The following is a 23,868-nucleotide window of genomic DNA, read 5'->3' as shown; positions in this document are numbered from 1 at the left end:
ATTTCCTCTTTCCACTGGTAGGCTGCCAGGCCCACCCACTTTGACAAGGGTCTTGAGAATCTGAACTCTGGTCCTTACTGAAAGATTTTTGCACCCCAAAAAGCCTCTCTGATGACACAGCAATCCAAATCAGATCGAATTAGAAAAAGCCCTGATTTAATGGGTAAAACATTCCTGGGTGATTCTCTGGCTCCCTAGAGAGGAGACAGGGATGAGAGACTGGAAACTACACATCTGTTTTCTGGGATGCAGCTTAAATGCCCCGTGGGAGTGGTCCTGAGCATCTCTGGGGGAGGAGCTGTGTTTGGCGGCCTTTGAAGGGGTGGGTTTGGGGAAAGAGATGGGAGAGGGGAGTTGAGGTGGATCTTCCACCAGAACATTCCAGACTCTTTGGATATAGGGACACCAGGGTGCCAGGGGTTCCGGTGGAGCTCCCACCCAAACATTCCAGACTCTTTGGGTATAAGTGTGCCAGGGTGCCAGGGACTGAGGTGGAGCTTCCACTAAACATTCATATTTGTGCAGTGTGCTGGTTAGTTTTTGTCAACAGGACGCAAACTAAAGTCACCCAGGGAGAGAGAAACTTTGGTTTAGGAATTGCCTTCCTCAGGTTGGGCTGTGGGCCTGTCTGTAGGGCATTTTCTTGGTTGATGGTTGATTGTGGGAGGGCCCAGTCCACCGTGGGTGGGGCAGGTGGTCCTTTGTATAAGAAAAGTCTGAACAAACCATGGGAAGGAGGCAGTAGGCAGAGTCCCTCCGTGGCCTCTACTGACTTTCTCCCATGATCTGTTGTGATGTGGGGATGTAAGCCAGGTAACCCCTTTCCTCCCCCAAAGTTGCTCTTGGCCCTGGTGTTTCATCACAGCAGCAGGAGCCAAACTAGAGCACACAGCAGGCGCTTTACCTGCTGAGCCACTCCCAGGTCCGTCCCAAGTGCTTCCGCCTCCATCAACCAAGAAGAGGCCCCACAGGCCTGCCTACAGGCTGATCTCACCAAGACACTTTCTCAATTGCGCTTCCTCTTCTCAGAGTTGACAAAAACCTAGCCGGTGAAACTCCCAGCTTGGAATCCCCTCCAGGCATCACAGCTGCAATTGAAATACCCTCTGGTGTCTCAGCTGGATTCACTGCTTGTCGGTCCAAATGCTTGCCCCTTCCTGGGTTCCTAGCCCTAACCACGGCACTGTCATCTGCCCGGATATGCAAATCTGTAACACTGGCACATCTTACAGATCAAAAGAATCACGAGGTCTCGTTATTTCTGTATCACATTTCTTTAATCAACTGTTCTCTTTCCCACCAGACACACCTCAGCATCTTGTATACCTGTTCTGTCTTCTACTGTAATGACATATAGTTCAGTTCTGGGGCTCAGGGGGTGGGGGGTTGTAGCATCCGCACTACCACCCATTCCCCATGTCCGAGTAAGGGGCTGAGGATTAAAAACAGAAACAAGACAGCGGGTCATTTGTCTCAGTAGAATGCCCTTTATTAAAGGAGGGAGGAGGCCTTAAATACAGGCTTACAGCACAGGGGGAGAACCCCGGAGGGCAGAAGTTCACTACAGACGTTTTACATGGTTGCATCCTAGCTGTTTACCCCAAATGCAGGATACACAAACAAGGAACCTACGGTGAGCTGTTTTAGGAGGAAGGAAATCCTCAGGGAATTAGCATCGGGAGGACATCTGATCAAGGCCAGCAAGCAAGGCAACAACCACCCAAGGAATGGGTGTCATTGCCATTTTGCCTTTCTGTAGGATGGTCAACTCCAGCATGCTGGAATCTTTATCGATACAGTAAACACTTGCTGATTGCATATGTGGATGGTGGTGTATTGTGGGACTTCTGCTTTATGTCAGGTGCAATTCCATCTTTTCTTGACTTTTGTAGCCACTACACTTGAAGAATCCAGGCTGGATGCTTTGTAGGACGGATCTTGATTTTACTGGTCTTGTGCCTCCTCCAGGTGAGAATGATGTTGTGCCCTTAAGATATCTTAGCAGGATTTCCTTTAAGATATTTTCTTTTTCTTTTTTTTTTTCCTTTGGTTTTCCGAGACAGGGTTTCTCTGTGTAGTTTTGGTGCCTTTCCTGGAACTCGCTCTGTAGCCCAGGCTGGCCTCGAACTCACAGAGATCCACCTGGCTCTGCCTCCTGAGTGCTGGGACTAAAGGCGTGTTCCACCACCAACTGGCTTAAGATATTTTCCTAATGTGTGTCTGTGCGTGTGTGTGCTTGTGTTCATGTGAGAGTGCAGGCACATGCCACGTTGTTTGTGGAAGTCAGAGGACAGCCTCCCACCTTCATCAAGACAGTGTCTGTTCTTCACTGGAAATGCCAGGCTAAAGCTCTGAACCCTTGAGGGATTCTGTCTCCATCTCCCATCACGCTGTACAACGGATGGGGTGGAAAACAGGCTACTGCCCCCTCTTTAGATTGGCTCTGGGGACTTGAACTCAAGACCTCACTCTTGCTTGGCAAGTGCTCTGTTCCCTGAGCCAAGGCCCAAGCCTGCATCCTATTACAACAATGTTCTGTTGCTCATTTTGTTAACAGGAAGTTTCACAGAATTTTCCATGTAAATTTACTTTTTTTTGTAACTAATAAGCACTTGGGCAGAAAGTATTTTTTTTTTTTTTTTTTTGGTTTTCCGAGACAGGGTTTCTCTGTGTAGCTTTGCGCCTTTCCTGGAACTCACTCCGTAGACCAGGCTGGCCTCGAACTCATAGAGATCTGCCTAGCTCTGCTTCCCAGTGCTGGGATTAAAGGCATGTGCCACCACTGCCCGGCTTCAGCTTGCTTCTTCATTATCCAGGACCACCTGCTGAGGGATTGCCCTGCCCAAATATGGCCTGGGCCCTCCTACACTAGTCAATAATTAAGGAACTGCTCCAAAGGCTTGCCTACAGGAAGCGCTTTCTCAATTGTGGTTCTCTCTTCTCAGATAACTCTAGCTCATGTCACGTTGACATAAAAACTAGCCAGCACATACACTTATTTCTATGTATTTTAAGCCTCAAACTTGCACTGTTTTGTATAATTGAAGAATACAGAGTTCATTTCTCTTTTTCTATCTGTAATTCTTTCCTGATAGTAAGAAACTAGACTCCTGGAGATGAAGAGACGGCTCAGTGGTTAAGAGTACTGGCTGCTCTTGCATAGGACCCTGGTGTGATTCCCAGCACCTACACAGCAGCCCACACCCATCTGTAACTCCACTTCCAGAGATGTGACACTCTCTCCTGGCTTCTGTACTCACCAGGCATGCACACAGTGCACAGACATATATGCAGGCAAAACATCCATACTCATAAAATTTAAAAAGGAAACTAGACTACCATTGTTATTATTATTGTTTTATTTTTTGCATTTTGAGACAGGGTTTCTCTGTGTAGCCCTGGCTGTCTTGGATCTCACTCTGTAGACCAGGCTGGCCTTGAATTCAGAGATCTGTCTGCCTCTGCCACCCGAGTGCTGGGATTAAAGGCGTGTACCATCCTCCACTCGGCAAGGCAATCCAGCCCGCGGCCTGAGTGTTATGTGTTGACAGGCGGGATACTCACCACTATACTAAAGCATGAGCCGCCCACTATTCTTAATATACTCACTTCCTTGCTCTGAATGTAAGCAGCCTCTCAGCTACCACTGCCCCCTCCTCTGCATGAGGACCTTTCATCCTACTCAGGATCAGTACCTACACCAGGCTGACACTGTCTCCCTCCTTCATGTCACCTCACCTGGTCCCCGATGTCTCCCAGGCCTGGGGTACCTCAGTCCACCATGCATGGACAGGAGTTTACTCCACTTGATCTCTAGGGCTCACTGGTTCCAGGAAGGGAATGAAAAGAAAGGGAGGGTGAAGAACCCCGAATTTCTTTAAGGGATCTTTTTTCTGTTAGAAACAAAGTTGAAATGAATCGTGTCTATACAAGGTATGTTCTAGATAAATTTGGTAGGTCAAAAAAATATGCATTTTAATATTTGTTATGCTAATTTGTTTTCTATAGAAGTTTAACAAAACATATAATCTCCCAGCCAGCCATGGTGGTGATTCTCATGCAGTGTGGTAATCCGAAGGAGAAAGTTCTTCATAGTCTCAGACCTTTGACTAGTTGGTCCTTAGTTAGTGGCATTGTTTGGGTGGGTTTAGGTGTTATGGAATAGGCGTCTTCTGATCGGTTTAATAAGAAGCTGAGTAGCCAATAGCTAGGCAGGATATTTGGGGCAGAGAGGATGCTGGCAAGAAAGGCAGAGATGCAGAGAGTTGCCAGACAGACAGAATGGAAGCTGGATGGTTAGTACAGAGCAAAGGTAACCAAGCCACATAAAAGAACATAGATTAAAAGACATGGGTTAATTTAAGTTATAAGAGCTAGTTAGGAACAAGTCTAAGCTAAGGCCAAGCTTTCATAATTAATAATAAGTCTCTGTGTCTTTTTTCATGAGCTGGTGGCTCAAAGAAAAATCCCACTCCATTAGGAGTTCTGGCCTCGCTGGAGGAAGTATGTCATGTGGGGATGGGCAGGCTGTGAGGTTTCGGAGCTTCCCCTCATTCTACGCTTACAGTTTAACGTGTGGTCCAGTTTCCTTCTCCTGCAAGCCACGCCTCTGCTCCACCATTGCAGACTAGCCACGTGGAACCAGAAACCCAAGTGAACTCTTCCGTAAGTCCCCGTGGTCATGATGTTTTATCACAACAGGAAAGTAATTAGTATACATGGGAAAACATAAAAGTTACATAATGGTATTGGAGTAAATGAACACAGCTTATTTTTTTTTCCATTTGGAAGCCCATTTATTGTTACACAAAACATCTATCCTACTGTTCAGTTTATGGGTTACAAAAACATGAAGCAAAACTGAACAACCTAACCAAACTTAGGAACAAAAAGCATTAACCAAACAGATGGGGTAAAAAGTCCCAAGACTCTTCAGAAACAAATCAAGACACTAAGCTACCGTGGAGTTAGCCCAGCAAAAGTCTCAACCCGGGAAGCTGAGGGACAGAGCAGCTGGGAAGGAAGTCTTCCACCAAAGTCGTTCATCAGACACCTGTTAGGAAATGGCTTTCCAGACGAGCACGATGGTGGTGCGTGCTTTTAATTCCAGTGCTCACGAGGAAGAGGTAGGTGGATCTCTGTGAGTCTGAGGCCAGTAGGCTACATAAGGGGTTATAGGCCAGCAAGGGTTACTTAAATGAGATGTTGTCTTTAAAAAAAAAAAAAGTCTTTTAGGTCATGAGCGTAAATTCTTTTTGCAGCCCTGCACGGCTGTCATGTATTTGCTAGAGCGTTCCCTAAAATCTCCCTGTGCACACCATCAAATGAAAAAGGGTCTTAAGTTGAGCGGCTTGCCCAGGATTTCTCAGGGTTTAAAACACTGAAGTGAGGCATCCCGGAACCCCTTCAGTTCCAAGCAAACTTGATGGTTTCTACCCAGATCCGCGTCGTGCACGGTCGCCACCGGCCAGATATTTACATTTACATTAAGTGAGACTGAAAAATCAGTTCTATAATCGTAGTAGCTACAATTCAAGGGCCCATCAGCCACATGTGGCCAGTGGCTGCCCTACTAAGACAAGGACTATATTCATCACTGCAGGAAGTTCTGTCCGGGTAGACGGTTGAGAATTAAAAGAATTAAAGCGGGGAAGCCACAAGTTCCAAAACCAGTAACTGCCAAAAGATGCTATCCACGCTCCAGAGAAGGTGAAGAAAAACGGAGCGCAAGCAAACACCTGCCCAAACCCACCCGCCTACGGGGCTTTTCTGGCAGCTCACTCGACAGTCATCTCCCTGGCGGCTCTCCGCAGGTTTCTAGAACTCAGGGAACCGCAGGGTCTGGAGCGTGCGGGAGAGAGGCTGGGGATGCCCTGCAGAACCTGCAGCTCATCAGACGTCCCGGCCGGCGCTCTCCATCACGCGCGCCTCCGCCGGCAGGTGGGCGGGGCTGTGACGCACGCACCTCGTGACCTCACTCCGGGCCTGCGCCGGCCGAAGCCGGAAGCGGCGGCTGTCGGAGGAACCCGGTGAGCGATCTGGTGCTGGCCGGCCGGGGGCATGGCTCCGGACGCGGTGCTGGGGCTGCGCAGCGGGTGGCCGTCGCGGTGGCTGCGGGCGTTGCTGCTGCTGCAGCTGCTGCGGTGGAGGTCCGCCCTGGGCGGGCTCCCTTTCGGCAGCAGTCGGCAGCCGGGCTTTGCGGACCTCCTGTCGGAGCAGCAGCTGCTGGAGGTGCAGGACTTGACCCTGTCTCTGCTGCAGGGCGGAGGTCTGGGGCCGCTGACGCTGCTACCCCCCGACCTGCCGGATCTGGAGCCCGAGTGCCGGGAGATGCTGATGGACTTCGCCAATAGCAGCGCCGAGCTGACCGGGTGTCTGGTGCGCAGCGCTCGGCCCGTGCGCCTCTGCCAGACCTGCTACCCGCTCTTCCAACAGGTCGCCAGCAAGATGGACAACATCAGCCGAACCTTTGGGGTGGGTAGAGGAGCATCCCCGGCACCTGTGCGGTAGGGGCTGGGAAAGTAAGGAAAAGGGATTGGACTGTCTGTGGAGTTGGGGTATCAGAAGCAGGCGGGTGGCGTTAAGGGCCTGGGGTTTAGAATGCTGCTTCCCAAGCGGGCATCTTCTTGGGACTGATTTGCAGTTAGATATGAGTGGCTTTCGTGGTGGTGGTGTTGGGGGTGTGCCAACACGCCTTCCCTTATCCTATTTTTTAGCTTCCTCCTTCCCCATCTCAATTCGCAGTTCCAAGAAAGTACCCTTTCGAAACTGTTAGTCATTAGAAGCTTGAGCGTTGCAGCGGACATACCCAGAGCCACCAATGTCTAGCAGTGTGACTATGATTATTTTTCAAGACATCAGTTTCCTGCTCTATAAATTGCTACCAAAAAATCCTAGTTGCTTCGGTATGGGAATTCATCTTGCCTATAAGACAATCTGGAGCCTGCTGGCCAGGAGTCCAGTTCCACCCCATTTATTAGCTTGTACTCCGGGCAAGTTGGGGACACTCTCTGCTTGCTTTCTCAGCCATGAAGTGGGGATAAAGGGAACCACAGAAAGCTGGCACAGGTCAGTGGGGTTGAAATGTTAGCACGTGGTCGTTCAGCCTTCCCTTCTACGTACCTTGAGAGCTTTTCTGGTCACTTGGAAGGTAATGTGAAGGACTTAATGAAGGCGAACAGAAAGAGGAAGAGACAGTTTTTGCCTCTAAGTTCTGTATACTCTAGGAAAGGATTAGAGTGTCAGCCCAAGTGAGAGTCACAGGGTTGCCTGGTAAAGGAAAAACAGGACACCGGGATTGGGAGGTGGAAAAGTTCTTTTTGTATTGCAGGCTAGTAGTTGCTTTGTAAGTCGAAATTGATTTGGCTAAATAGAAATTTGTCTGCAGCTTCATCCTGTTTTAAACCAGCCTAAAAATAACAGAGTCTATTATTTTTGTGAATGGGTCACTTGCATGACCTGAGTTTCAGAGTCAGTCTTTGTGGAAAGAGCTGGCTTCCAAGGCAGTTTAAACAGGCTTAGATGCAGTATTTTCCAAGCTCACTTCTTTCTCTGTGACTTCAAAGTCCCCGCCCCTTTGGTTTTGAGCAGTTTAAGTTGTCTTTAGGGTAGCTTTTCATTCTATTTTAATTTAATTAATTTGTGACGAAGTTTCATGTCCCGCTAACTGGCCTTGAACTTACTGTGTGGCCAAGGATGACCTTGAGCTCTTGATCCCCTGCTTTCACCTCCTGGGTGCTGAGGTAACGGGGATGGGCCGCTATGATGTGGGTTTTAAGGAGTGCTGGGGCTCGAACCCATGCCTTGCCCATGCTCAGCAAGCCATCTATCTACTAACGAGTCCAACCCTTGACTGTGTTTTTAAACTAGCACACAAAATAACAGGTTGGCATTCCCCACGTAGTTATGGTTCGTCCGCCCTCCAAGTCCCTGCTCCACGTCTCCACTTGGTCCCTCCCGCCGTTCATACCCACCACTCACTCCCAGCGTGCCCCCTGGTGCTCTTGGGTCACACGTGGTCATACCCACTCCCCTCCCTCCTGTGGCCTCCTCTCTGATTTCCCGGCTCCTACTCACCGCTCACTCTACATTAATACACATATGTTAAAGCTAGGCTGTGTATACGAGAGAGAACACAAGGTGTTTGTCTTTTTGCTCCCAGGTTACCTCACTGAATATCTAATTTTCCAGTTTCGTCAATTTCCCTGCAAATTTCATAATTTCCAGTTGCCTTTTTTTAATCTTAAATAAAATTTAAGGCACAGTGCCTCTGAATCATGATGCTAACCTCGTGTCTTTGAGGCTGCAGATGTTTTCCTCTTGTATGCAGCTGCTGTGGAGTTAGGAGGTTTTTTTTGTTTGTTTGTTTTTGTTTTTTTGTTTGTTTGGTTGGTTTTTTTCTAGACAGGGTTTCTCTGTGTAGTTTTTGGAGCCTGTCCTGGATCTCGCTCTGTAGACCAGGCTGGCCTCGAACTCACAAAGATCCGCCTGCCTCTGACTCCCAAATGCTGGGATTAAAGATGTGTGCCACCACCACCCAGCGAGTTAGAAGGTTTAAAAAAAGAAAAGAATCTCGAACTCTAGTAATTAGAATTATGGGCATCACCCAGTAGCTAGATGAATGAACTCCCTGCTGCCCGGCTGAAGATTTCCAGAATGGGCTTGCAAAAGCTTTCTTTGCTCTCCTGCCCCTCAGGTCCTCCCAGTAATGTGGGAGCCCGGATCGCCTCACCCTAGGTAGTGTGAAGTGGTCATAAGAAGCAGGAGACTCCTCCCTAGTCTGCATGTCCTCGCCAGTTTACCCTGGATGGCTGCCTTTTTCTCCTGCCATGTAGTTGATTAGCTCAGGAGTCTGGTTTCTGCAGAGTACTCCAGGATTGAATAGGTTCCTGGGGAGTAGTTTGGGAGTTGAATCATGTGTCCTATCAGGAAATGTGTGTGTTTACAGGAACAGCAAGTGTGAGAACTTGGTGCTGGGAGAGTTTGTTTATGAAAGGCTAGAGAGGGTGAGCAAGGTGGCCTGTGACCCAAGTTTGCACTGGGCAGAGCTAGGGGCTGAGGGCTTAGTGGGGAATGCCACGGATTTTAGTCTGAAACCAGCAGGATTGTGTTGGCAGGTTTTAGTTCTGTAGAACATGGCGATCCTCCCTCTCTCTCTCTGTCTCTGTGTGTGTGTGTGTGCGCGTGTGTGTGTGAACATGTGTGTGCAGGTCCCCCAGAGGCTAGAGGAGGGTGTCGGATCCCCATAGCTGCAGTCGTGAGCTGCCTGATTGGAGTAGGGAATGGAACTCGGGTCCCCTGCGAGAACAGCAAGGGCTCTCTCTCTGAGCTCTCTCTCCAGCCCTGGATTCGTCTTTGGAAAGATCGTTTTGGCAACATGGGCCTGGGAAGGGGGAGGAAGAGGATGCGAGGGAGATGAATGAGACTGTGGTGAAAGAAATGGTGTCGGCTAAGCCGCAGGTGCCACTGTGAGACAGAGAAATAGGTGGGTCTCAGACGCTTAGGAAGCCGAAGAGATCTGGTGGCCAGTTGGCAGTGGGGAGCAGGAGAGAGGAGACGATGCATTCTGTTCAGTGAGGAGCGTTGCACTAACTCAGAGCAGGAGCCCGTCTGGTGGGAACTCATCGGCTCAATTCTGAAATGAGTTGATTTTGAGGTATTTTGAGCCATTTCCATGGAGATATGGCTTATATGGTTGGGTGTGCATGGCTAGAGGTCCAGACTGTGGATTACACCTTTGGAAAGTGCTTGGTGCTAAAATGGCGTCTGAGGAACCATGGCGTGCATGAGCGGACTTTAAGAGTGAGTCAGGAAGAAAGGAATAAGTGAGACGCCCGTGAGATGGCTGGGCGGGTAAAGCACCCGCTGCCGCCCTGATAACCCGAGTTCAGCCCCAGAACCCACGTGGTGGAAGGAGAGAGCCGGCCCTCTTCAGCTGTCCTCCACACACCAGCTGTGTGTGGCATGTGGACCCCCAGGCATGCATGCAAAGTAGATAAATACAGTGTCAGAAAGGATGAGGAGGATGCCAAGCCTTCAGTCAGCACTGGGATAGAGCTGTCTGAGAAAACTAAAAAGGAAGAGTCGGAAGAGAAAAATTAGGAGAGAGCAGTGCTTCACAAACGAAGGACAAGGGACAGAGAGGCTATCTGGGTCAGATCCTGCTAAGAGAGTTAGAAGTGTGTCTGTCAGCATTAGCATTATTGGTGACACTAACACCAGTAGTCTGGATGGAGAGACAGAGATTAAAGTAGGTTGAACAGTGAGAGGAAGAATGGCCCTAAGAGAGAAACCTGTCTGTCTGTCTGTCTGTCTGTCTGTCTGTCTGTCTCTGGCATTGAAGAGCAAGCCCAAGGCTTTGCGTATGTCAGAGAAGTGCTCTGTCCCGGAGTTACATCCCAGCCCTGTTTGTATGTGTTCTGAGACCTTTTTCTTTGTTGTCTGCATTGATCTTGAACTGCTTGACTCAAGTGATCCTCCTGCATCAGCCTCCTTAGAAGCTTAGACTACAGGCATGCAACTGTACCCGACACTACATTCAAGTGTTGCTAGAAAGCCCTTGGAGGGAGGGTGAAGGAAGACCTTGTAGGGGTGGACAAGGGAGAAACAGATGCCACCAGTGTTTAGTGGCGTTGATAAGGTCTAGGGCAGTGGTTCTCAACCTGTGGGTCAAGAACCCCTTGGGAGTCGAATGACCCTTTCACAGGGTCACAGATATCCTGTGTATCAGATATTTAAATTACAATTCATAACAGTAGCAGAATTACAGTTATGAAGTAGCAATGGAAATAATTTTATGGTTAGGGGGTCACCACCACATGAGGAAGCATTGCAGCTTTAGGAAGGTTGAGAGCCATTGGTCTAAAGGGTCGAAACATCCAGAAGGTTGAGAGCCATTGCTCTAGGGCATCCACAGAGCAGTGGTCACTTTCTCTGCTGTGGTGGAGAGGTAGGCAAGTCAGAGTGATGACTTATATCCTCTTTACCTCATAGGAGCCTGGGTCTTCTCTTGTGAGGAAGGATTGGTGTTGTTACCTACATTTCAAGGAATGCAGAGATTCGAAATGGGTATAAAGTAAGGCATATCGATGGGGGTTATAGATTGGTTGTGAAAAAAAATCTGCGCCCCCCCGCCCGTGTGTGTGTGTGTGTGTGTGTGTGTGTGTGTGTGTGTGTGTGTGTGTTGTCTAGCTTCTTAGGTGCAGCCATGATGAAAGTGGATGGTTGCATTTGTGATGGTTAGGCTTCCGCCAGATGGTTATGGTTATGGCAGATCAGGATACTAATATTTTCAAGTATAAATCAAGGACCAGTATGTTTGGGCCATTGTGCTGTGTTGATAATATAGAGACACGTGAAGTTTCTGTCCTACAGGGACTGATTTCCAGATAGAAAACCTAGATATGCACAAGGAGGTAGATACCATGCTCTAAGAAACAGCCTCAGAGAGGTTCAGTACCCTACATGAGGTCACGCAAAGGGAGAAGCAGGGTTTCGGTGCAGAAGGTTGGCACTCCCTGTTTCATGGAGTTGTGAGGAGTGAGTGGGATACTGAGAAGTACATCATCATCATCTCCGGGGTTCATTACACCATTGTCATCTCTGGGGTTCATTACATCATCATTATCTCCGGGGTTCATTACATCATCATCATCTCTGGGGTTCATTACATCATCATCATCTCTGGGTTCATCACATCATCATCATCTCCGAGGTTCATTACATCATCATCACCTCTGGGGTTCATTACATCATCATCATCTCTGGGGTTCATTACATCATCATCACCTCTGGGGTTCATTACATCATCATCACCTCTGGGGTTCATTACATCATCGTCATCTCTGGGTTCATCACATCATCATCATCTCTGGGGTTTATTACATCATCATCATCATCTCTGGGTTCATCACATCATCATCATCTCTGAGGTTCATTACATCATCATCACCTCTGGGATTCATTACATCATAATTATCTCTGGGTTCATTATATCATCATCATCTCTGGGGTTCATTACATCATCATCATCTCTGGGGTTCATTACATCATCGTCATCTCTGGGTTCATTAAATCATCATCATCTCTGGGTTCATTACATCATCGTCATTTCTGGGTTCATTAAATCATCATCGTCTCTGGGTTCATTACATCATCATCTCTGGGTTCATTACATCATCGTCATTTCTGGGGCTCATTATATCATCATTTCTGGGGTTCATTAAATCATCATCATCTAGGTTCATTACATCATCAACATCTCTGGGGTTCACTGCTGCTTCCTTTCCACAGTGATGCCTTGTTCAGAACATACCTGCTGCTACCAAGCAGTGCCTGTACGACATGTACCAACCTCACTTTCACCCTGAGATCATCTTACTTCATTTTAGAGTTCTCTTTCCTTTCCCAGTTCGGGGCTCAGTTCAAATCCTGGTTTCTCCATGAACTCTTGCAAAAAATGTTTCCCAACTACATTCGTGTGTCCCTCAACTGAACTGTTCCACACCTGATAATATTGTAATGATTTTTACAAACTCATCTATCGGGGCTGGAGAGATGGCTCAGAGGTTAAGAGCACTAGCTGCTCTTCCAGAGGTCCTGAGTTCAGTTCCCAGCACCCACATGGTGGCTCACAACCATCTGGTGCCTTCTTTTCACAAGCAGGCAGAACACCGTTACATAATAAATAAATCTTAAAAAAAAAAAACAAGCAAACTGCATCTATCTATCATCTATCATCCATCCATCCATCCATCCATCCATCCATCCATCCATCCATCCATCCATCTATTGTGTGTATATGTAAGTGTGTGAGTATTCATGCCATGGGATGTATGTGGGGGGCAGTGGACAACTTGTGGGACTCAGTTCTCTCTTTTCACCATGAAGTTTAGGGGCTGAACTCTGGATATTGGGTTTGATGGCAACTGCCTTTATCCACGAAGCCATCTCATCCATCCCATAGTGATTTTCAGAGGATCACAAGTTTAAGGTTAGCCCGGGGTTGCATAGCAAGATCCCATCTCAAGAGGAAAAAAAAGAGAGAAAAAATTGCAAGGTTGAAAATGTAGCTCAGGGTTTGTGGTTTATTATTTTAACGTTTATTTATTGGTCCCCAGGACCACACAAATAACAAATGAATAAAAAAGGGCTGGACAGATGGCTCAGTGGGTGAGGGTGCTTGCTGTGGTTGGATTCTTCAGCACCCATGCGAAAAGGCGGCATGACTGCATGCACCTGTAACCCTGTGACGTGGGGAATAAAGGCAGGAAAGTTGGTGGGGCCTAAGCCTAGTTCTGGGGTTAGTGAGAGATCCTGTCTCAAGGGAGTCAGGCCGTGAGAGGTAGAGCAGGATGCCTGAAGCCTCTGGCCTCTGCAGGCATCTACCTGTGTACAGGGAACTGCACATAACACACACACACACACACACACACACACACACACACACACACACACACACACACCCCACTACAATAAATAAACGTTAAGATAGTAAAGGTGACACACAGGAGCAGTCACTCTCTTAGGTGCGTCTCTTGAGTGAGAAGTACACGGAGGATGAGTGTCCCCAGATGAATCGCAGGGGCATTCTGATTTCCGCACATGGCTGGTCAGTGCGTTTCCTGGTGTTCCCCCTTGCTCTCTTTCATCCCACGGTATCACCCCCTGTTCGTGTGTGTTTGCCAGCAGATTCTCGGTGTCACGGATGTCCTGACACTTCCATATCCTCAGAACTCCAGCATTCCCGTAGTGCCTACACAGTAGGAGTTAAGTAGCTTTGAAAGGAGGCAAGGGTCAGGACGCAGTGCCCTGCTTGAGGCGACAAAGATGGGAAATAGCTGAGGTTCAAGACGTTAGGATCCCGGGTTTATTATTTGCACAGGATGAGTTTCTTCCTTGATAAATTGTCCTTGGAAGACATGTTTTTCTATTCCAGTGCAAACCCTTGGATGTTATATGGGCGGATTACTGGATTTTCCTGCAGAATACTAGTCTTTGAACCTACAAATTACCCAAAAGGTGAAGCCAAAGGATTTGTGAACATTTATTCACAGATTAAAAATAGTGTATAACAGTCCAATTAAAAAATGGGCTAAAGAGCTAAACAGAGAATTCACAAAACAAGAATCACAAATGGCTGAAAGACATTTAAAGAAATGCTCAACATCCTTAATCATCAGAGAAATGCAAATCAAAATGACTCTGAGATACCACCTTACACCTGTCAGAATGGCCACGATCAAAAACACCAATGACAGTCAATGTTGGAGAGGATGTGGAGCAAAGGGAACACTTCTCCACTGTTGGTGGGAATGTAAACGTGTACAACCACTGTGGAAATCAGTATGGCGGTTTCTCAGAAAATTAGGAATCGAACTACCTCAAGACCCAGCCATCCCACTCTTGGGCATATACCCAAGGAATGCTGATTCATACCACAAAGATACATGCTCAGCTATGTTCATAGCAGCACCATTTGTAATATCCAGAACCTGGAAACAACCTAGATGCCCCTCAACTGAAGAATGGATGAAAAAAAAATGTGGTACATATACAAATGGAGTACTACTCAGCAGAGAAAAACAATGAAAGCATGAAATTTGCAGGCAAATGGATGGAACTAGAAAAAATCATCCTGAGTGAGGTAACCCAAACCCAGAAAGACAGTCATGGTATGTACTCACTCATAGGTGGATTCTAGATATAAAATAAAGAAAATCAGACCCACTGAACCATGGAGGCTATATATATATAGCATGGAGGTCCCTAGGATGACTATGGCTTATAATAAATTTCGGTTTTACTCAATTACTGAGCAAGCCTCAATGAAATATCTCACTATTAAGATAAGAGTACATACTCTATCAAGATGATAATAGAAAAATAAATTAATTAAATTTAAACAATTAAAAATAAATAAAAATAAAAGAAAAAATTGAAATATTAAACAAACAAACAAAAAATAGTGTATAAATAACACATTTATTGTAGAAAAAGTTTAGACATTTGAAGAGAAGCAAATGTGAAAATAAAACCTGTCATGCTCCATCATCCGGAGGTGACTTTGCTACGTTCTGTGCGTCACATTCTGGAGGTTTTCCTGTCACACAGAGTGAGCGGTGGAGACACAGACACAAGTTGACACTAAGAAGTTGAACTTGGCGACGGAAGCAGATATTCAAGAAGCCAATACAGGGCTGGAGGGGTGGCTCAGCACTTAAGCAGAGAGTTTCTTCCTTCCCACGTGAACCCGGCAACAGTAAGCGTCAGATAGGAACTTGTCTTCCTCCATTCTTGTTATCACGGCTGTTCCTGTCAGGTCCTATCAGACAAAATCTTACGTGGTTTCTAGTAAGTGTTTTGAGGCTTTGGGGTTGTTGGAGAGTCTAACTCCTCAGATTATTTCTTCCCGTTTTTCTTTTGTTGTTGCTGCTGCAGAATTCCTCAGAGAGCCCGAGCTGTGCCAGGAGTCTCCTGATGGCGGACAGAATGCAGATAGTTGTGATGGTCTCTGAGTTTTTCAACTCCACGTGGCAGGAGGCGAACTGTGCAAGTGAGTGCTCCACATTTGTGTGCAGTAATAGAGCTGTGCAAGTGAGTGCTCCATGTTCGTGTGCAGTAATAGAACTGTGCAAGTGAGTGCTCCACGTTCGTGTGCAGTAATAGAGCTGTGCAAGTGAGTGCTCCACGTTCATGTGCAGTAATAGAACTGTGCAAGTGAGTGCTCCACATTCATGTGCAGTAATAGAACTGTGCAAGTGAGTGCTCCATGTCCTGTGCAGTAATAGAACTGTGCAAGTGAGTGCTCCACGTTCATGTGAATAGAGCTGTGCAAGTGAGTGCTCCACGTTCGTGTGCAGTAATAGAACTGTGCAGGTGAGTGCTCCACGTTCGTGTGCAGTAATAGAACTGTGCAAGTGAGTGCTCCACGTTCATGTGCAGTAATAGAACTGTGCAAGTGAGTGCTCCACATCCTGTGCAGTAATAGAACTGTGCAAGTGAGTGCTCCACGTTCATGTGCAGTAATAGAACTGTGCAAGTGAGTGCTCCACGTTCATGTGCAGTAATAGAACTGTGCAAGTGAGTGCTCCACGTCCTGTGCAGTAATAGAGCTGTGCAAGTGAGTGCTCCACATTCATGTGAATAGAGCTGTGCAAGTGAGTGCTCCACGTCCTGTGCAGTAATGTCAGATTTGATCTCGGCGATCTTTAGAGTGGCTGAAAGCGGGTAACATAAGTTTGAATGAGCTGTCACTGGCGTCCTGTGTCTTAGTCACTGGTACCTGGTGAGTCCTGGCAGTCAGAAGAGTGTAGCAGGTCACCAGCTCTGAGGTCAGACGGGCGTTTGCTCATGTCAGGTTTGAGACAGTTCACTCGGTCTTGTGGAACTCCAGTTTCTTCATCTGTAAATCGGAGAAGACAGCACAACCTATAACCGTTTAATATAATAATTATGATGTTTGTAATAATCTCCCAGGGCAAGGGAGAGGGTGTTTTGGAGGGGGAGCAAGAGGGAGAGAGGGAGGCTGGAAGAGAATGTGAGGGAGAGGGAGGGAGAGAGAACATCTGTTCTGTGGCTGTGCAAGCTCCTGTATTTCTGTGTAAAAAAGTGCCACCGTTTGAAGTATTCTCTGGAAAAACTTAAATCATTATTTCAACTTAGATGTGCCTTGAATACCAGCTGTGTCCTATGCCCTTACCTTCCACTGTGAGAAAGATAGAGCTACAAAAATAACTTAGAACAGAAAAGCAAATACTTCAATAAAATTCCGGAGTCTTAGAAAGAAGGAGAAATCAGCTGGGAGCGTGTTATGAGCCGAGGTTTCATGGCCGGGGCATGGTTTCACTGGGTGGGGTTGAGAAAAGGCATGGGAGAAGGAGAGACATCGTGGGCAGAGGCAGAGTTTGAGGGAAAAGCAGGCATTCTGGGGTCCTGGAGGTCCACAGGGAGGAGCAGTCAGACAGGGAGGTAGACCTTTCATGAGTACAGTAGTTTATCACATAAACCAACAGTCCATGCTCAGGATGCCAGCGTGCTCTGAAGAGAGGGTTAGGTAGGACAGAACGTGGGCATCGGCAATCCACGGGCAATGCCGAAGGCAGCCCAAAGTAGCGCGTGTGTTAGTCACTTCTCACTGCTGTGACAGTGCCTGGCAGAGACAAGTGGTGACCAGAAAGGCTCATTTCGGCTCCTGGTGGCAGAGGGGAAGTGACTGGGTGGCTTTGTCCATGGAACAGGGATGTGAGGTGGCCTCAGGGTCGGCAGGGAGCACACCCAGACACCCTGTTCTCAGCACAAAGGAGAGTTATTGCCCTAGAGGACAGGGTCGGGGAGCCACCTCTGGATCAGACCAAGACAGACAGCAGGCGTCTCTGCAGAAGTGTTTTTAAGGAGGAAAGGGAGAAGTCTGTGCCAGGGTGAGCTGGTAACTCCTGGTGGGACACGTTAGCTCGTGTAGCCAAAGAGTGAGTTCTAATAGCTGGACCTTGGAGTTTTAGTTGGGCGTAAGGAAGTGGCCAGATAGGGGAATAGACGGCCTCGGGGGCCAGCTTTAGGAATGTAATGGTTTAGAAAGGGAGAGGGAGGGCAGAGGGCAAAACCTACCAGGGCCATGTTCGCAACGCGCAGGCCTATCAGCCCTTCATCACGTGACTGCAGACAGCAGAGAACTGTACCAGAACCAGGGAGCCAGGTCCAGCTACAACCTTCAAAGGCCGGCCCCACCTCTTAAATGGTCTATGGCCCCCAAACTTTACCTTTTTTTGAGTGAAAATTCCTGCTGTAAATATGATTGAGTTTTTAAAAACTGAAAGCTGTTTTTAAGCATTAGACACTTATCCAGGGAACAAGTGTTCACATGAACTTATGGAGAACATTTAGATTCAAACCTGTAACATCAGGTTTAAATTTTTTTTTTTCTTCTGAGACAGGTTTCATATGTAGCCCTGGCTAGCCTAAATAGACTACTTAGACTTCACTATATAGAACAGGCTAACCTCTGTCTCCCAAGTTCTGGAATTAAAGGTGTCTCCCGCCATGCCTGGCTAAGAATTTTTTGTTGTTTTTGTTTGGCTTTTTTGAAACAGGGTCTTGCTATGTAACCTAGGCTAGCCTTTAATTTGCTATTTTAGCCCAGGCTACCTTCAAACTCAAGATCCTTCAGAATGAACGTAACAGCATGTGCCACTGAACCCAGCTTAAAAACAAAACAAAAACCAAAACATCATTTAACCTCTTCCTGTCTAAGTCTTTTCCTCCATCAGTATACCATGCTACGTTGACTATTAGCTTGATTTTGTATCTTTCCATTGCTTCTGAAAATTGAAACAGGACTTAGCTGATAGAAGTTTTTTTTTTTTTCTTTTTAGACATTTTTTATATAGGCCATGCTGACCTTGAATTTGGTACCTTCCTAAAGGATGACTTTGATCCAGATCCCCTTGCCTCCGCCTCCTACTACTCACTGGATCGCAGGTATACAGCACCAGATTGTTCATTTTAGCAACCGCTTCCTGTGATGTGTAGCTGGGCTGGCCTGGAGCTCGATGCTAGTCCCCTGCATTAGCCTCGCAAACATTTGGACTATAGGCATTTCTCACCACCACAGCCAAAGCTGAACATTCCTAGTATAAATAGACTGAAGAGCCATTTAAAAATCATACAGGGATTGGGGATGTGGCTAGGTTAGTAGAGTGCTTGCCTAACATGCATGAAGGCCTGGACTACCTAGACTGAGTGGGGCGGCACATACCTGTGATCCCAGCACATGGGGTGGAGGCAGGAGGATCAGAAGATCAAGGTCATCCTCAGCTACCTTCTGAGTTTAAGGCTGCCTGGGCTACACGAGAGGTCTCAAAACAGTGAACAGACGAACAAACAAAACCGATGTGGGAGGCTGGGGAGATGGTTCAGTTGGTGAAATACTTGCTGTGCAAGCGTAAGGACCTGAGCTCAAATCGCCAAGGCCCGAGGGGAGAAGCCAGGCTCTGTCTCATGGCTCTGGGCACTCAGAGAGCTGGGAGGTGCTGGGATCCTAGGGGCTCAGGAGCCAGCCAGGCTAGCCAATCAGTGAGCTCTGGGACCAGTGAGAGAGACTGTCTCCAGAAAGAAGGTGGATGGTGATAGACGGCTGATGGCCTCCACATGTACACGCCCACACACATGTACACACACAAAGCACTAGAACTGTTTTTAAATGGGACTTTTAAAGCTTATTTTTATTTTATATATATGAGTTTTTGCCTGTATATATGTACACACACTACATATTATACCCCGTGCCCTAGGAAGCCAGAAGAAGGCATCAAGAGTTAGAGATGATTTTAAGCCACCAAGTGAGTGCTGGGAATCCAAACTGGGTCCTCTGGAAGGAAGAGCAGCCAGTGTTCTTAAGTGCAAATCTCTAGCTCCTAGGTGAGGTTTAAAACAATGTGGTTGTTTTGTTTGTTTGTTTTGTTTTTGTTTTTTGAGACAGGGTTTCATGGAGTCTACACTTTCCTCACACTCGCAGATGGCCTTGAACTCCCTCCTGGTCCTCCTGCCCGCCTCCCGGGCGCTGGGGTTGTGGCTGTGTGACTTTTGTTCTTCTTTGCTATCTTGAAAATACCGCTTTGACTGAGCTTGGGAGGAATGAACCCCGAACTGTTAGACACGATTGTTCAGGAGATTATTATTTCCTAATTAGAATTAATTAACAAGCCTGGTGAGGGAACTGAAAGTGCAGGTGTGTTTTTTTGGGAGGGGACACAGGAGAGCTGAGGGACAGGACAGGACGACTTCATTTTCACTACATTTCATTTCCCTGCTCTGGACTTTAGGTCACATGCATCTAATTCCTGTTCAGAACTCTCTAGAACACTTAAAGCCTCCTCAGAATGTCCAGAATTTCTGTGTTAGATGCAGTCAGAGGGACCAAATGTTTTCTTTCCAGCACTGTGCATTAACACCCGATTTCCCAGTCATTGTTTTAATCCTATTTTAAGATGTCTCACAATTTCTAGTCTGACTTTTAAGTGGGATTGAAATAGCTTTAAGAGATTGGACTCAATAAATTTCATTCTTCTTTTGGTTTTATTCAATAGTAGCATTTTTCCCTCTTTTTTTTTTTTTTTTTGTTGTTGTTGTTATTGTTTGGTCCCAGATTAATTCCTTAGATTTTTCCCACTGCTGTTTCCTTAGTGGTTGGCATCCTATGTAATCAGTTTAACTAGACTCTTTGCCAAGTGTATAAGCCCTTCTAATTATGCTCTCTGCACATCTACCCCGTGAAGGTAATAGGAAAGTTATCTGAAAAATTTAAAAAGCATTTTTCAAAAGTTTAAAGACCTTTATAGTGGTTGGGATTTAGGCAGGTGGCAGAGTGCTTCCATGAGGCCCTTGGTTCGGTCTCCAGCTCCAAGAGGAAACACTTATTTATCAGAATGTCACAAAGCATGCTTGCTTGTCTCGCATGGTCTAGTGTAGACTGGAAAGGCAGAAATGAGCAGGGTCATTCAAGTGTCTTCGGGTTACGCTTCTCTTGCCCCGTTTCCTGTGTGAGCTTCGCACAGAGCCCTGTGTGAAGGAGAAGGTGCGAGCATGCGTGAATGCAGGTGAAGAGTCAGAAATAGATGGGGTGGCTGGGAGGGGCCCCGATTGTTTGTCTCCGTTCTGCTGTGTAGGATGTGTGTATGTTGGAAGCAAAATACTATTACTAAAGAGTCCCAAAGCCAAAATGTTAAACATGTATAAAGTAAAAGTTACACTAAGTGACTTAGTTAAACCTTTACTTACCTGCATTTTGAAGCAGGGGTCAGTTCTCTCCTTCCAGCATGTGGTTCCTTGGGAACCCAACTCGGGTCATCAGACTTGGGGACAGGCACCTTTACCCTCTAAAGCCATGTCACCACCCCCTGGAAACGTACTCTTTCTTCATAGGCAACCTGTAATTCCAGTGGCCTGGGTGGTGTTTAATGACCGTGACAGTGCCAGCGAAGCACTGTGTGATCCCGAGGAGAATTCTGATTCATCAAAGGAAAGCCAGCTTTCGGTGCATATAACTTAAGTATTCATGACTGAAACATTAGCAGTAAAACCCGCTGCTGGAGCAGGCCAGGCAGGCAGGACCTTCTCTGTTAGGTGCTATCTGTGTGGAAATGTGCTTCTCTGTATAATTTTAAACGCAGTTTTTGTATTTTTAAACTTAACTACAACACTCACACAGTTTATTCTGCGTTTTCTGAAGCCTGCTCAACTTTTCGGAAAGTGGGGATCATTGTTCTCCATGAAATCAGTTCTCTCCTTCCATCATGTGGGTGCCTGGGACTCCAACTGAGGTCATCAGGCTTAGCGGCAGGTACCTTTACCTCATGCCACCAGCCCCTGGAAACATGCTCTTTCTTCGTAGACAACCAGAAACTGTGTGCCAGGAGGCAGGTGTCACTGTGTGTCACAGGCTGGCCTTGGGCGTGGCTCACATCCTCTCTCAGCTTCCCAGACTTAATTTGTGCTCCTCCTGTCTTAACCGCCGGAATGCTGGGCTCATGGGGATGTCCCAACGGTGTGGTGGCGCACACCTTTAGTCCCAGCACTCAGGAGGCAGGGCAGGCAGGTCTCTGTGAGTTCGAGGCCAGCCTGGTCTACGGAGCGAGTTCCAGGACAGGCTCCAAAGCTTCACAGAGAAACCCTGTCTCGGAAAACAACAACAAAAAACAAACAACAGCAACACCAAAAAACATCAAAAAACAAAAACAAAAACCAGCTTTTAAAACAGAGGGGATGGACTGAAGAGGTGGCCCCGAGGTTCAGAGCACTTGCTGCTCCTGTAGAAAACCCAGGTTCAGTTTTCAGGATCTGCGCCTGGTTTCCAGCACTCACAGGTAGCTCACAGCCATCTCTGGCTCCAATTCCACAGAATCTGACATCTAACCTCCTTGGGCACGAGACACACACATATACACAATGCACACAGGCAAAACGCTCACACGTGTAAATAAATTTTGAAAATGGTTTCAAACCATTCGAGATTTTGAAACGGGCTCCTAGTAGATGCCACATCTGTAAAGAGGAGGCCTTGGTACACACCTGTAACCCCAGCACTCAGGAAGCTGGGGCAGAGGGTAAACTGTCCAGTGCAGACTCCGCCCCGAAGTGCTCAGGACTAGGGGCGTGGATCGGTGACAGGGCTCTGCCAGCTGTATAGGGGACCAGGCAGGCCCCAGCCCTGGGGGTGGGGGTGGGAGACAGAAGCCACACGCTTGTGTTGGAGTAATTTAGCCGGTTTCTGTGTGAGGTCTTGACTGGAATCCTTAGTGCCCTGAAGAACGCCTCTTGAGCTGATGCCTGCGTCCTCACGGAGACAGAAGCTGTGCTGATCTGCCCTTGATGAGGCTCCATTGATTATCTGAGACGAGGCAGAGGCCCGATGGCCACTTCACTCCGTGCTCAGAGAGAGCTCTGTCGTCACGACCTTCTCTAGATCACTAATTTCTAAACCTCGCAGCATCTCACTGTGTATAACCTTACACTCCCGATTCTCCCCAGCAGATAAAGGGGGGTTTCTAGAGTTCCTTTGTTTTGAATCAGAAAGTCAAGGTTCTTCTAATCAGGAAGACATGTTTAACCCCATTGTAGAAGTGAACTTCTTTGTGCTTTGTAATAGCACGGCCTAACAGTTACTGAAAAAACCATACTGTGCCAACGCAGCACTTAATCAGGGCATCACTCTGTATCAGCTTTTCATTTAATTTTCCAATTATTTTAAGTGAAGAGAAAAATGGCAGTGAAGTAGATGAGATTAAGCCCTTTTGTTCCTCAGTGAAGCTTTCTTTAGACATCATTTTATAAAGAAGTTATTTTTTTAAGATTTATTTATTTTTATTATGTATACAGTGTTCTGTCTGCATACATGTCTGCACGCCAAGAGGGCATCCGATCGCATAGGCATGGAACTCGGGACCTCTGGGAGAGCAGCCAGTGCTCCCAACCCCTGAGCCGTCTCTGCAGCCCTGCAGAAATGACTTGTTTGTGTATCCGGCACAGGAGAAATGGCCAGGGCTCTCGGAGCAGCGTGCTCTGTGCTGCTGCGTGTGCGCGGGCGGGGACACACGACTGCCATCTTTGGCTGTGCATGCCGGGGGCCACGAGACGCGTCGTGACGTTGGTGTCCACTTGCTGCTCGTGAACCGATGCTTCCAGAGCTCCTCTGGGACACGAACCCCCAATGAAGACCTCTGATCTAGTATTTGAATGTTCTCTGACAGTAATTGTGCTTAGTTTTATTTATGTCTGTTCTACCTGACCCCTAAGAGGAGCCAAGGCTGTTTCATGTTAATAAAAACAGAGCTTATGTTATTCCTTTAAAAAGATTTTAGTAAGCCAGGCCCGGTGGCCCACACTTTTAATCCCAGCCTTTGGGAGACAGGTGGGTCTCTGAGTTCAAGGTCAGCCTGGTCTACAGAGTGAGTTCCAAGACAGCCAGGGCTACACAGAGAAGAATCAACAAAACAATCATCAACAACAACAAAACGATTTTAGTATTTAAACTTTGTGGATGCTGACATGTGAAATAATGAGTACTTAATTTGTGAGGAAGAATGCTCTGCTTAAGGAAATACAGGTATATGGAGAAGCACCTGGCATTTCGACATCTTACTGACTTGTATGTGAGTCTGGTGTACACCTTCTTTCTCTGGCTTAGTTTGATTTGTAAATGATTGATAAGCAGCTAGAGGCAGACTATGTTTCTTGAGAAGGTAAACTTCAGAGACCATAGATTCACGGGCTCAGCGAGGCCAGACATCCAGGACAGGCTCACCAAGAGGGCCCATCCGTGTTCACCAGTGCAGAGGACAAGGCTCACCAAGGGGGCCCATCCATGTTCACCAGTGC

General features: G+C 47.1%; 1 protein-coding gene across 1 annotated transcript in view; it reads left to right on the top strand.

The window, feature by feature from the left end:
- The first annotated feature begins 5,678 nt into the window (after positions 1-5,678).
- The window catches only part of Ostm1 (osteoclastogenesis associated transmembrane protein 1), a 40,331-nt gene continuing 22,141 nt past the window's right edge, over positions 5,679-23,868 (top strand). Inside the window, exons 1-2 of the mRNA XM_006982762.4 lie at positions 5,679-6,474; positions 15,439-15,553. Coding sequence (XP_006982824.1) covers positions 6,061-6,474; positions 15,439-15,553 — 529 coding nt within the window. The 5' untranslated portion in view covers positions 5,679-6,060. The remainder of the gene's footprint in view (positions 6,475-15,438; positions 15,554-23,868) is intronic.

The sequence above is a fragment of the Peromyscus maniculatus genome, chromosome 16, assembly GCF_049852395.1.
Source record: "Peromyscus maniculatus bairdii isolate BWxNUB_F1_BW_parent chromosome 16, HU_Pman_BW_mat_3.1, whole genome shotgun sequence".
NCBI classification, from domain to species: Eukaryota; Metazoa; Chordata; class Mammalia; order Rodentia; family Cricetidae; genus Peromyscus; species Peromyscus maniculatus.
Note: the sequence above shows the minus strand (reverse complement) of the source record. Positions and strands in the feature narration are given on the sequence as shown.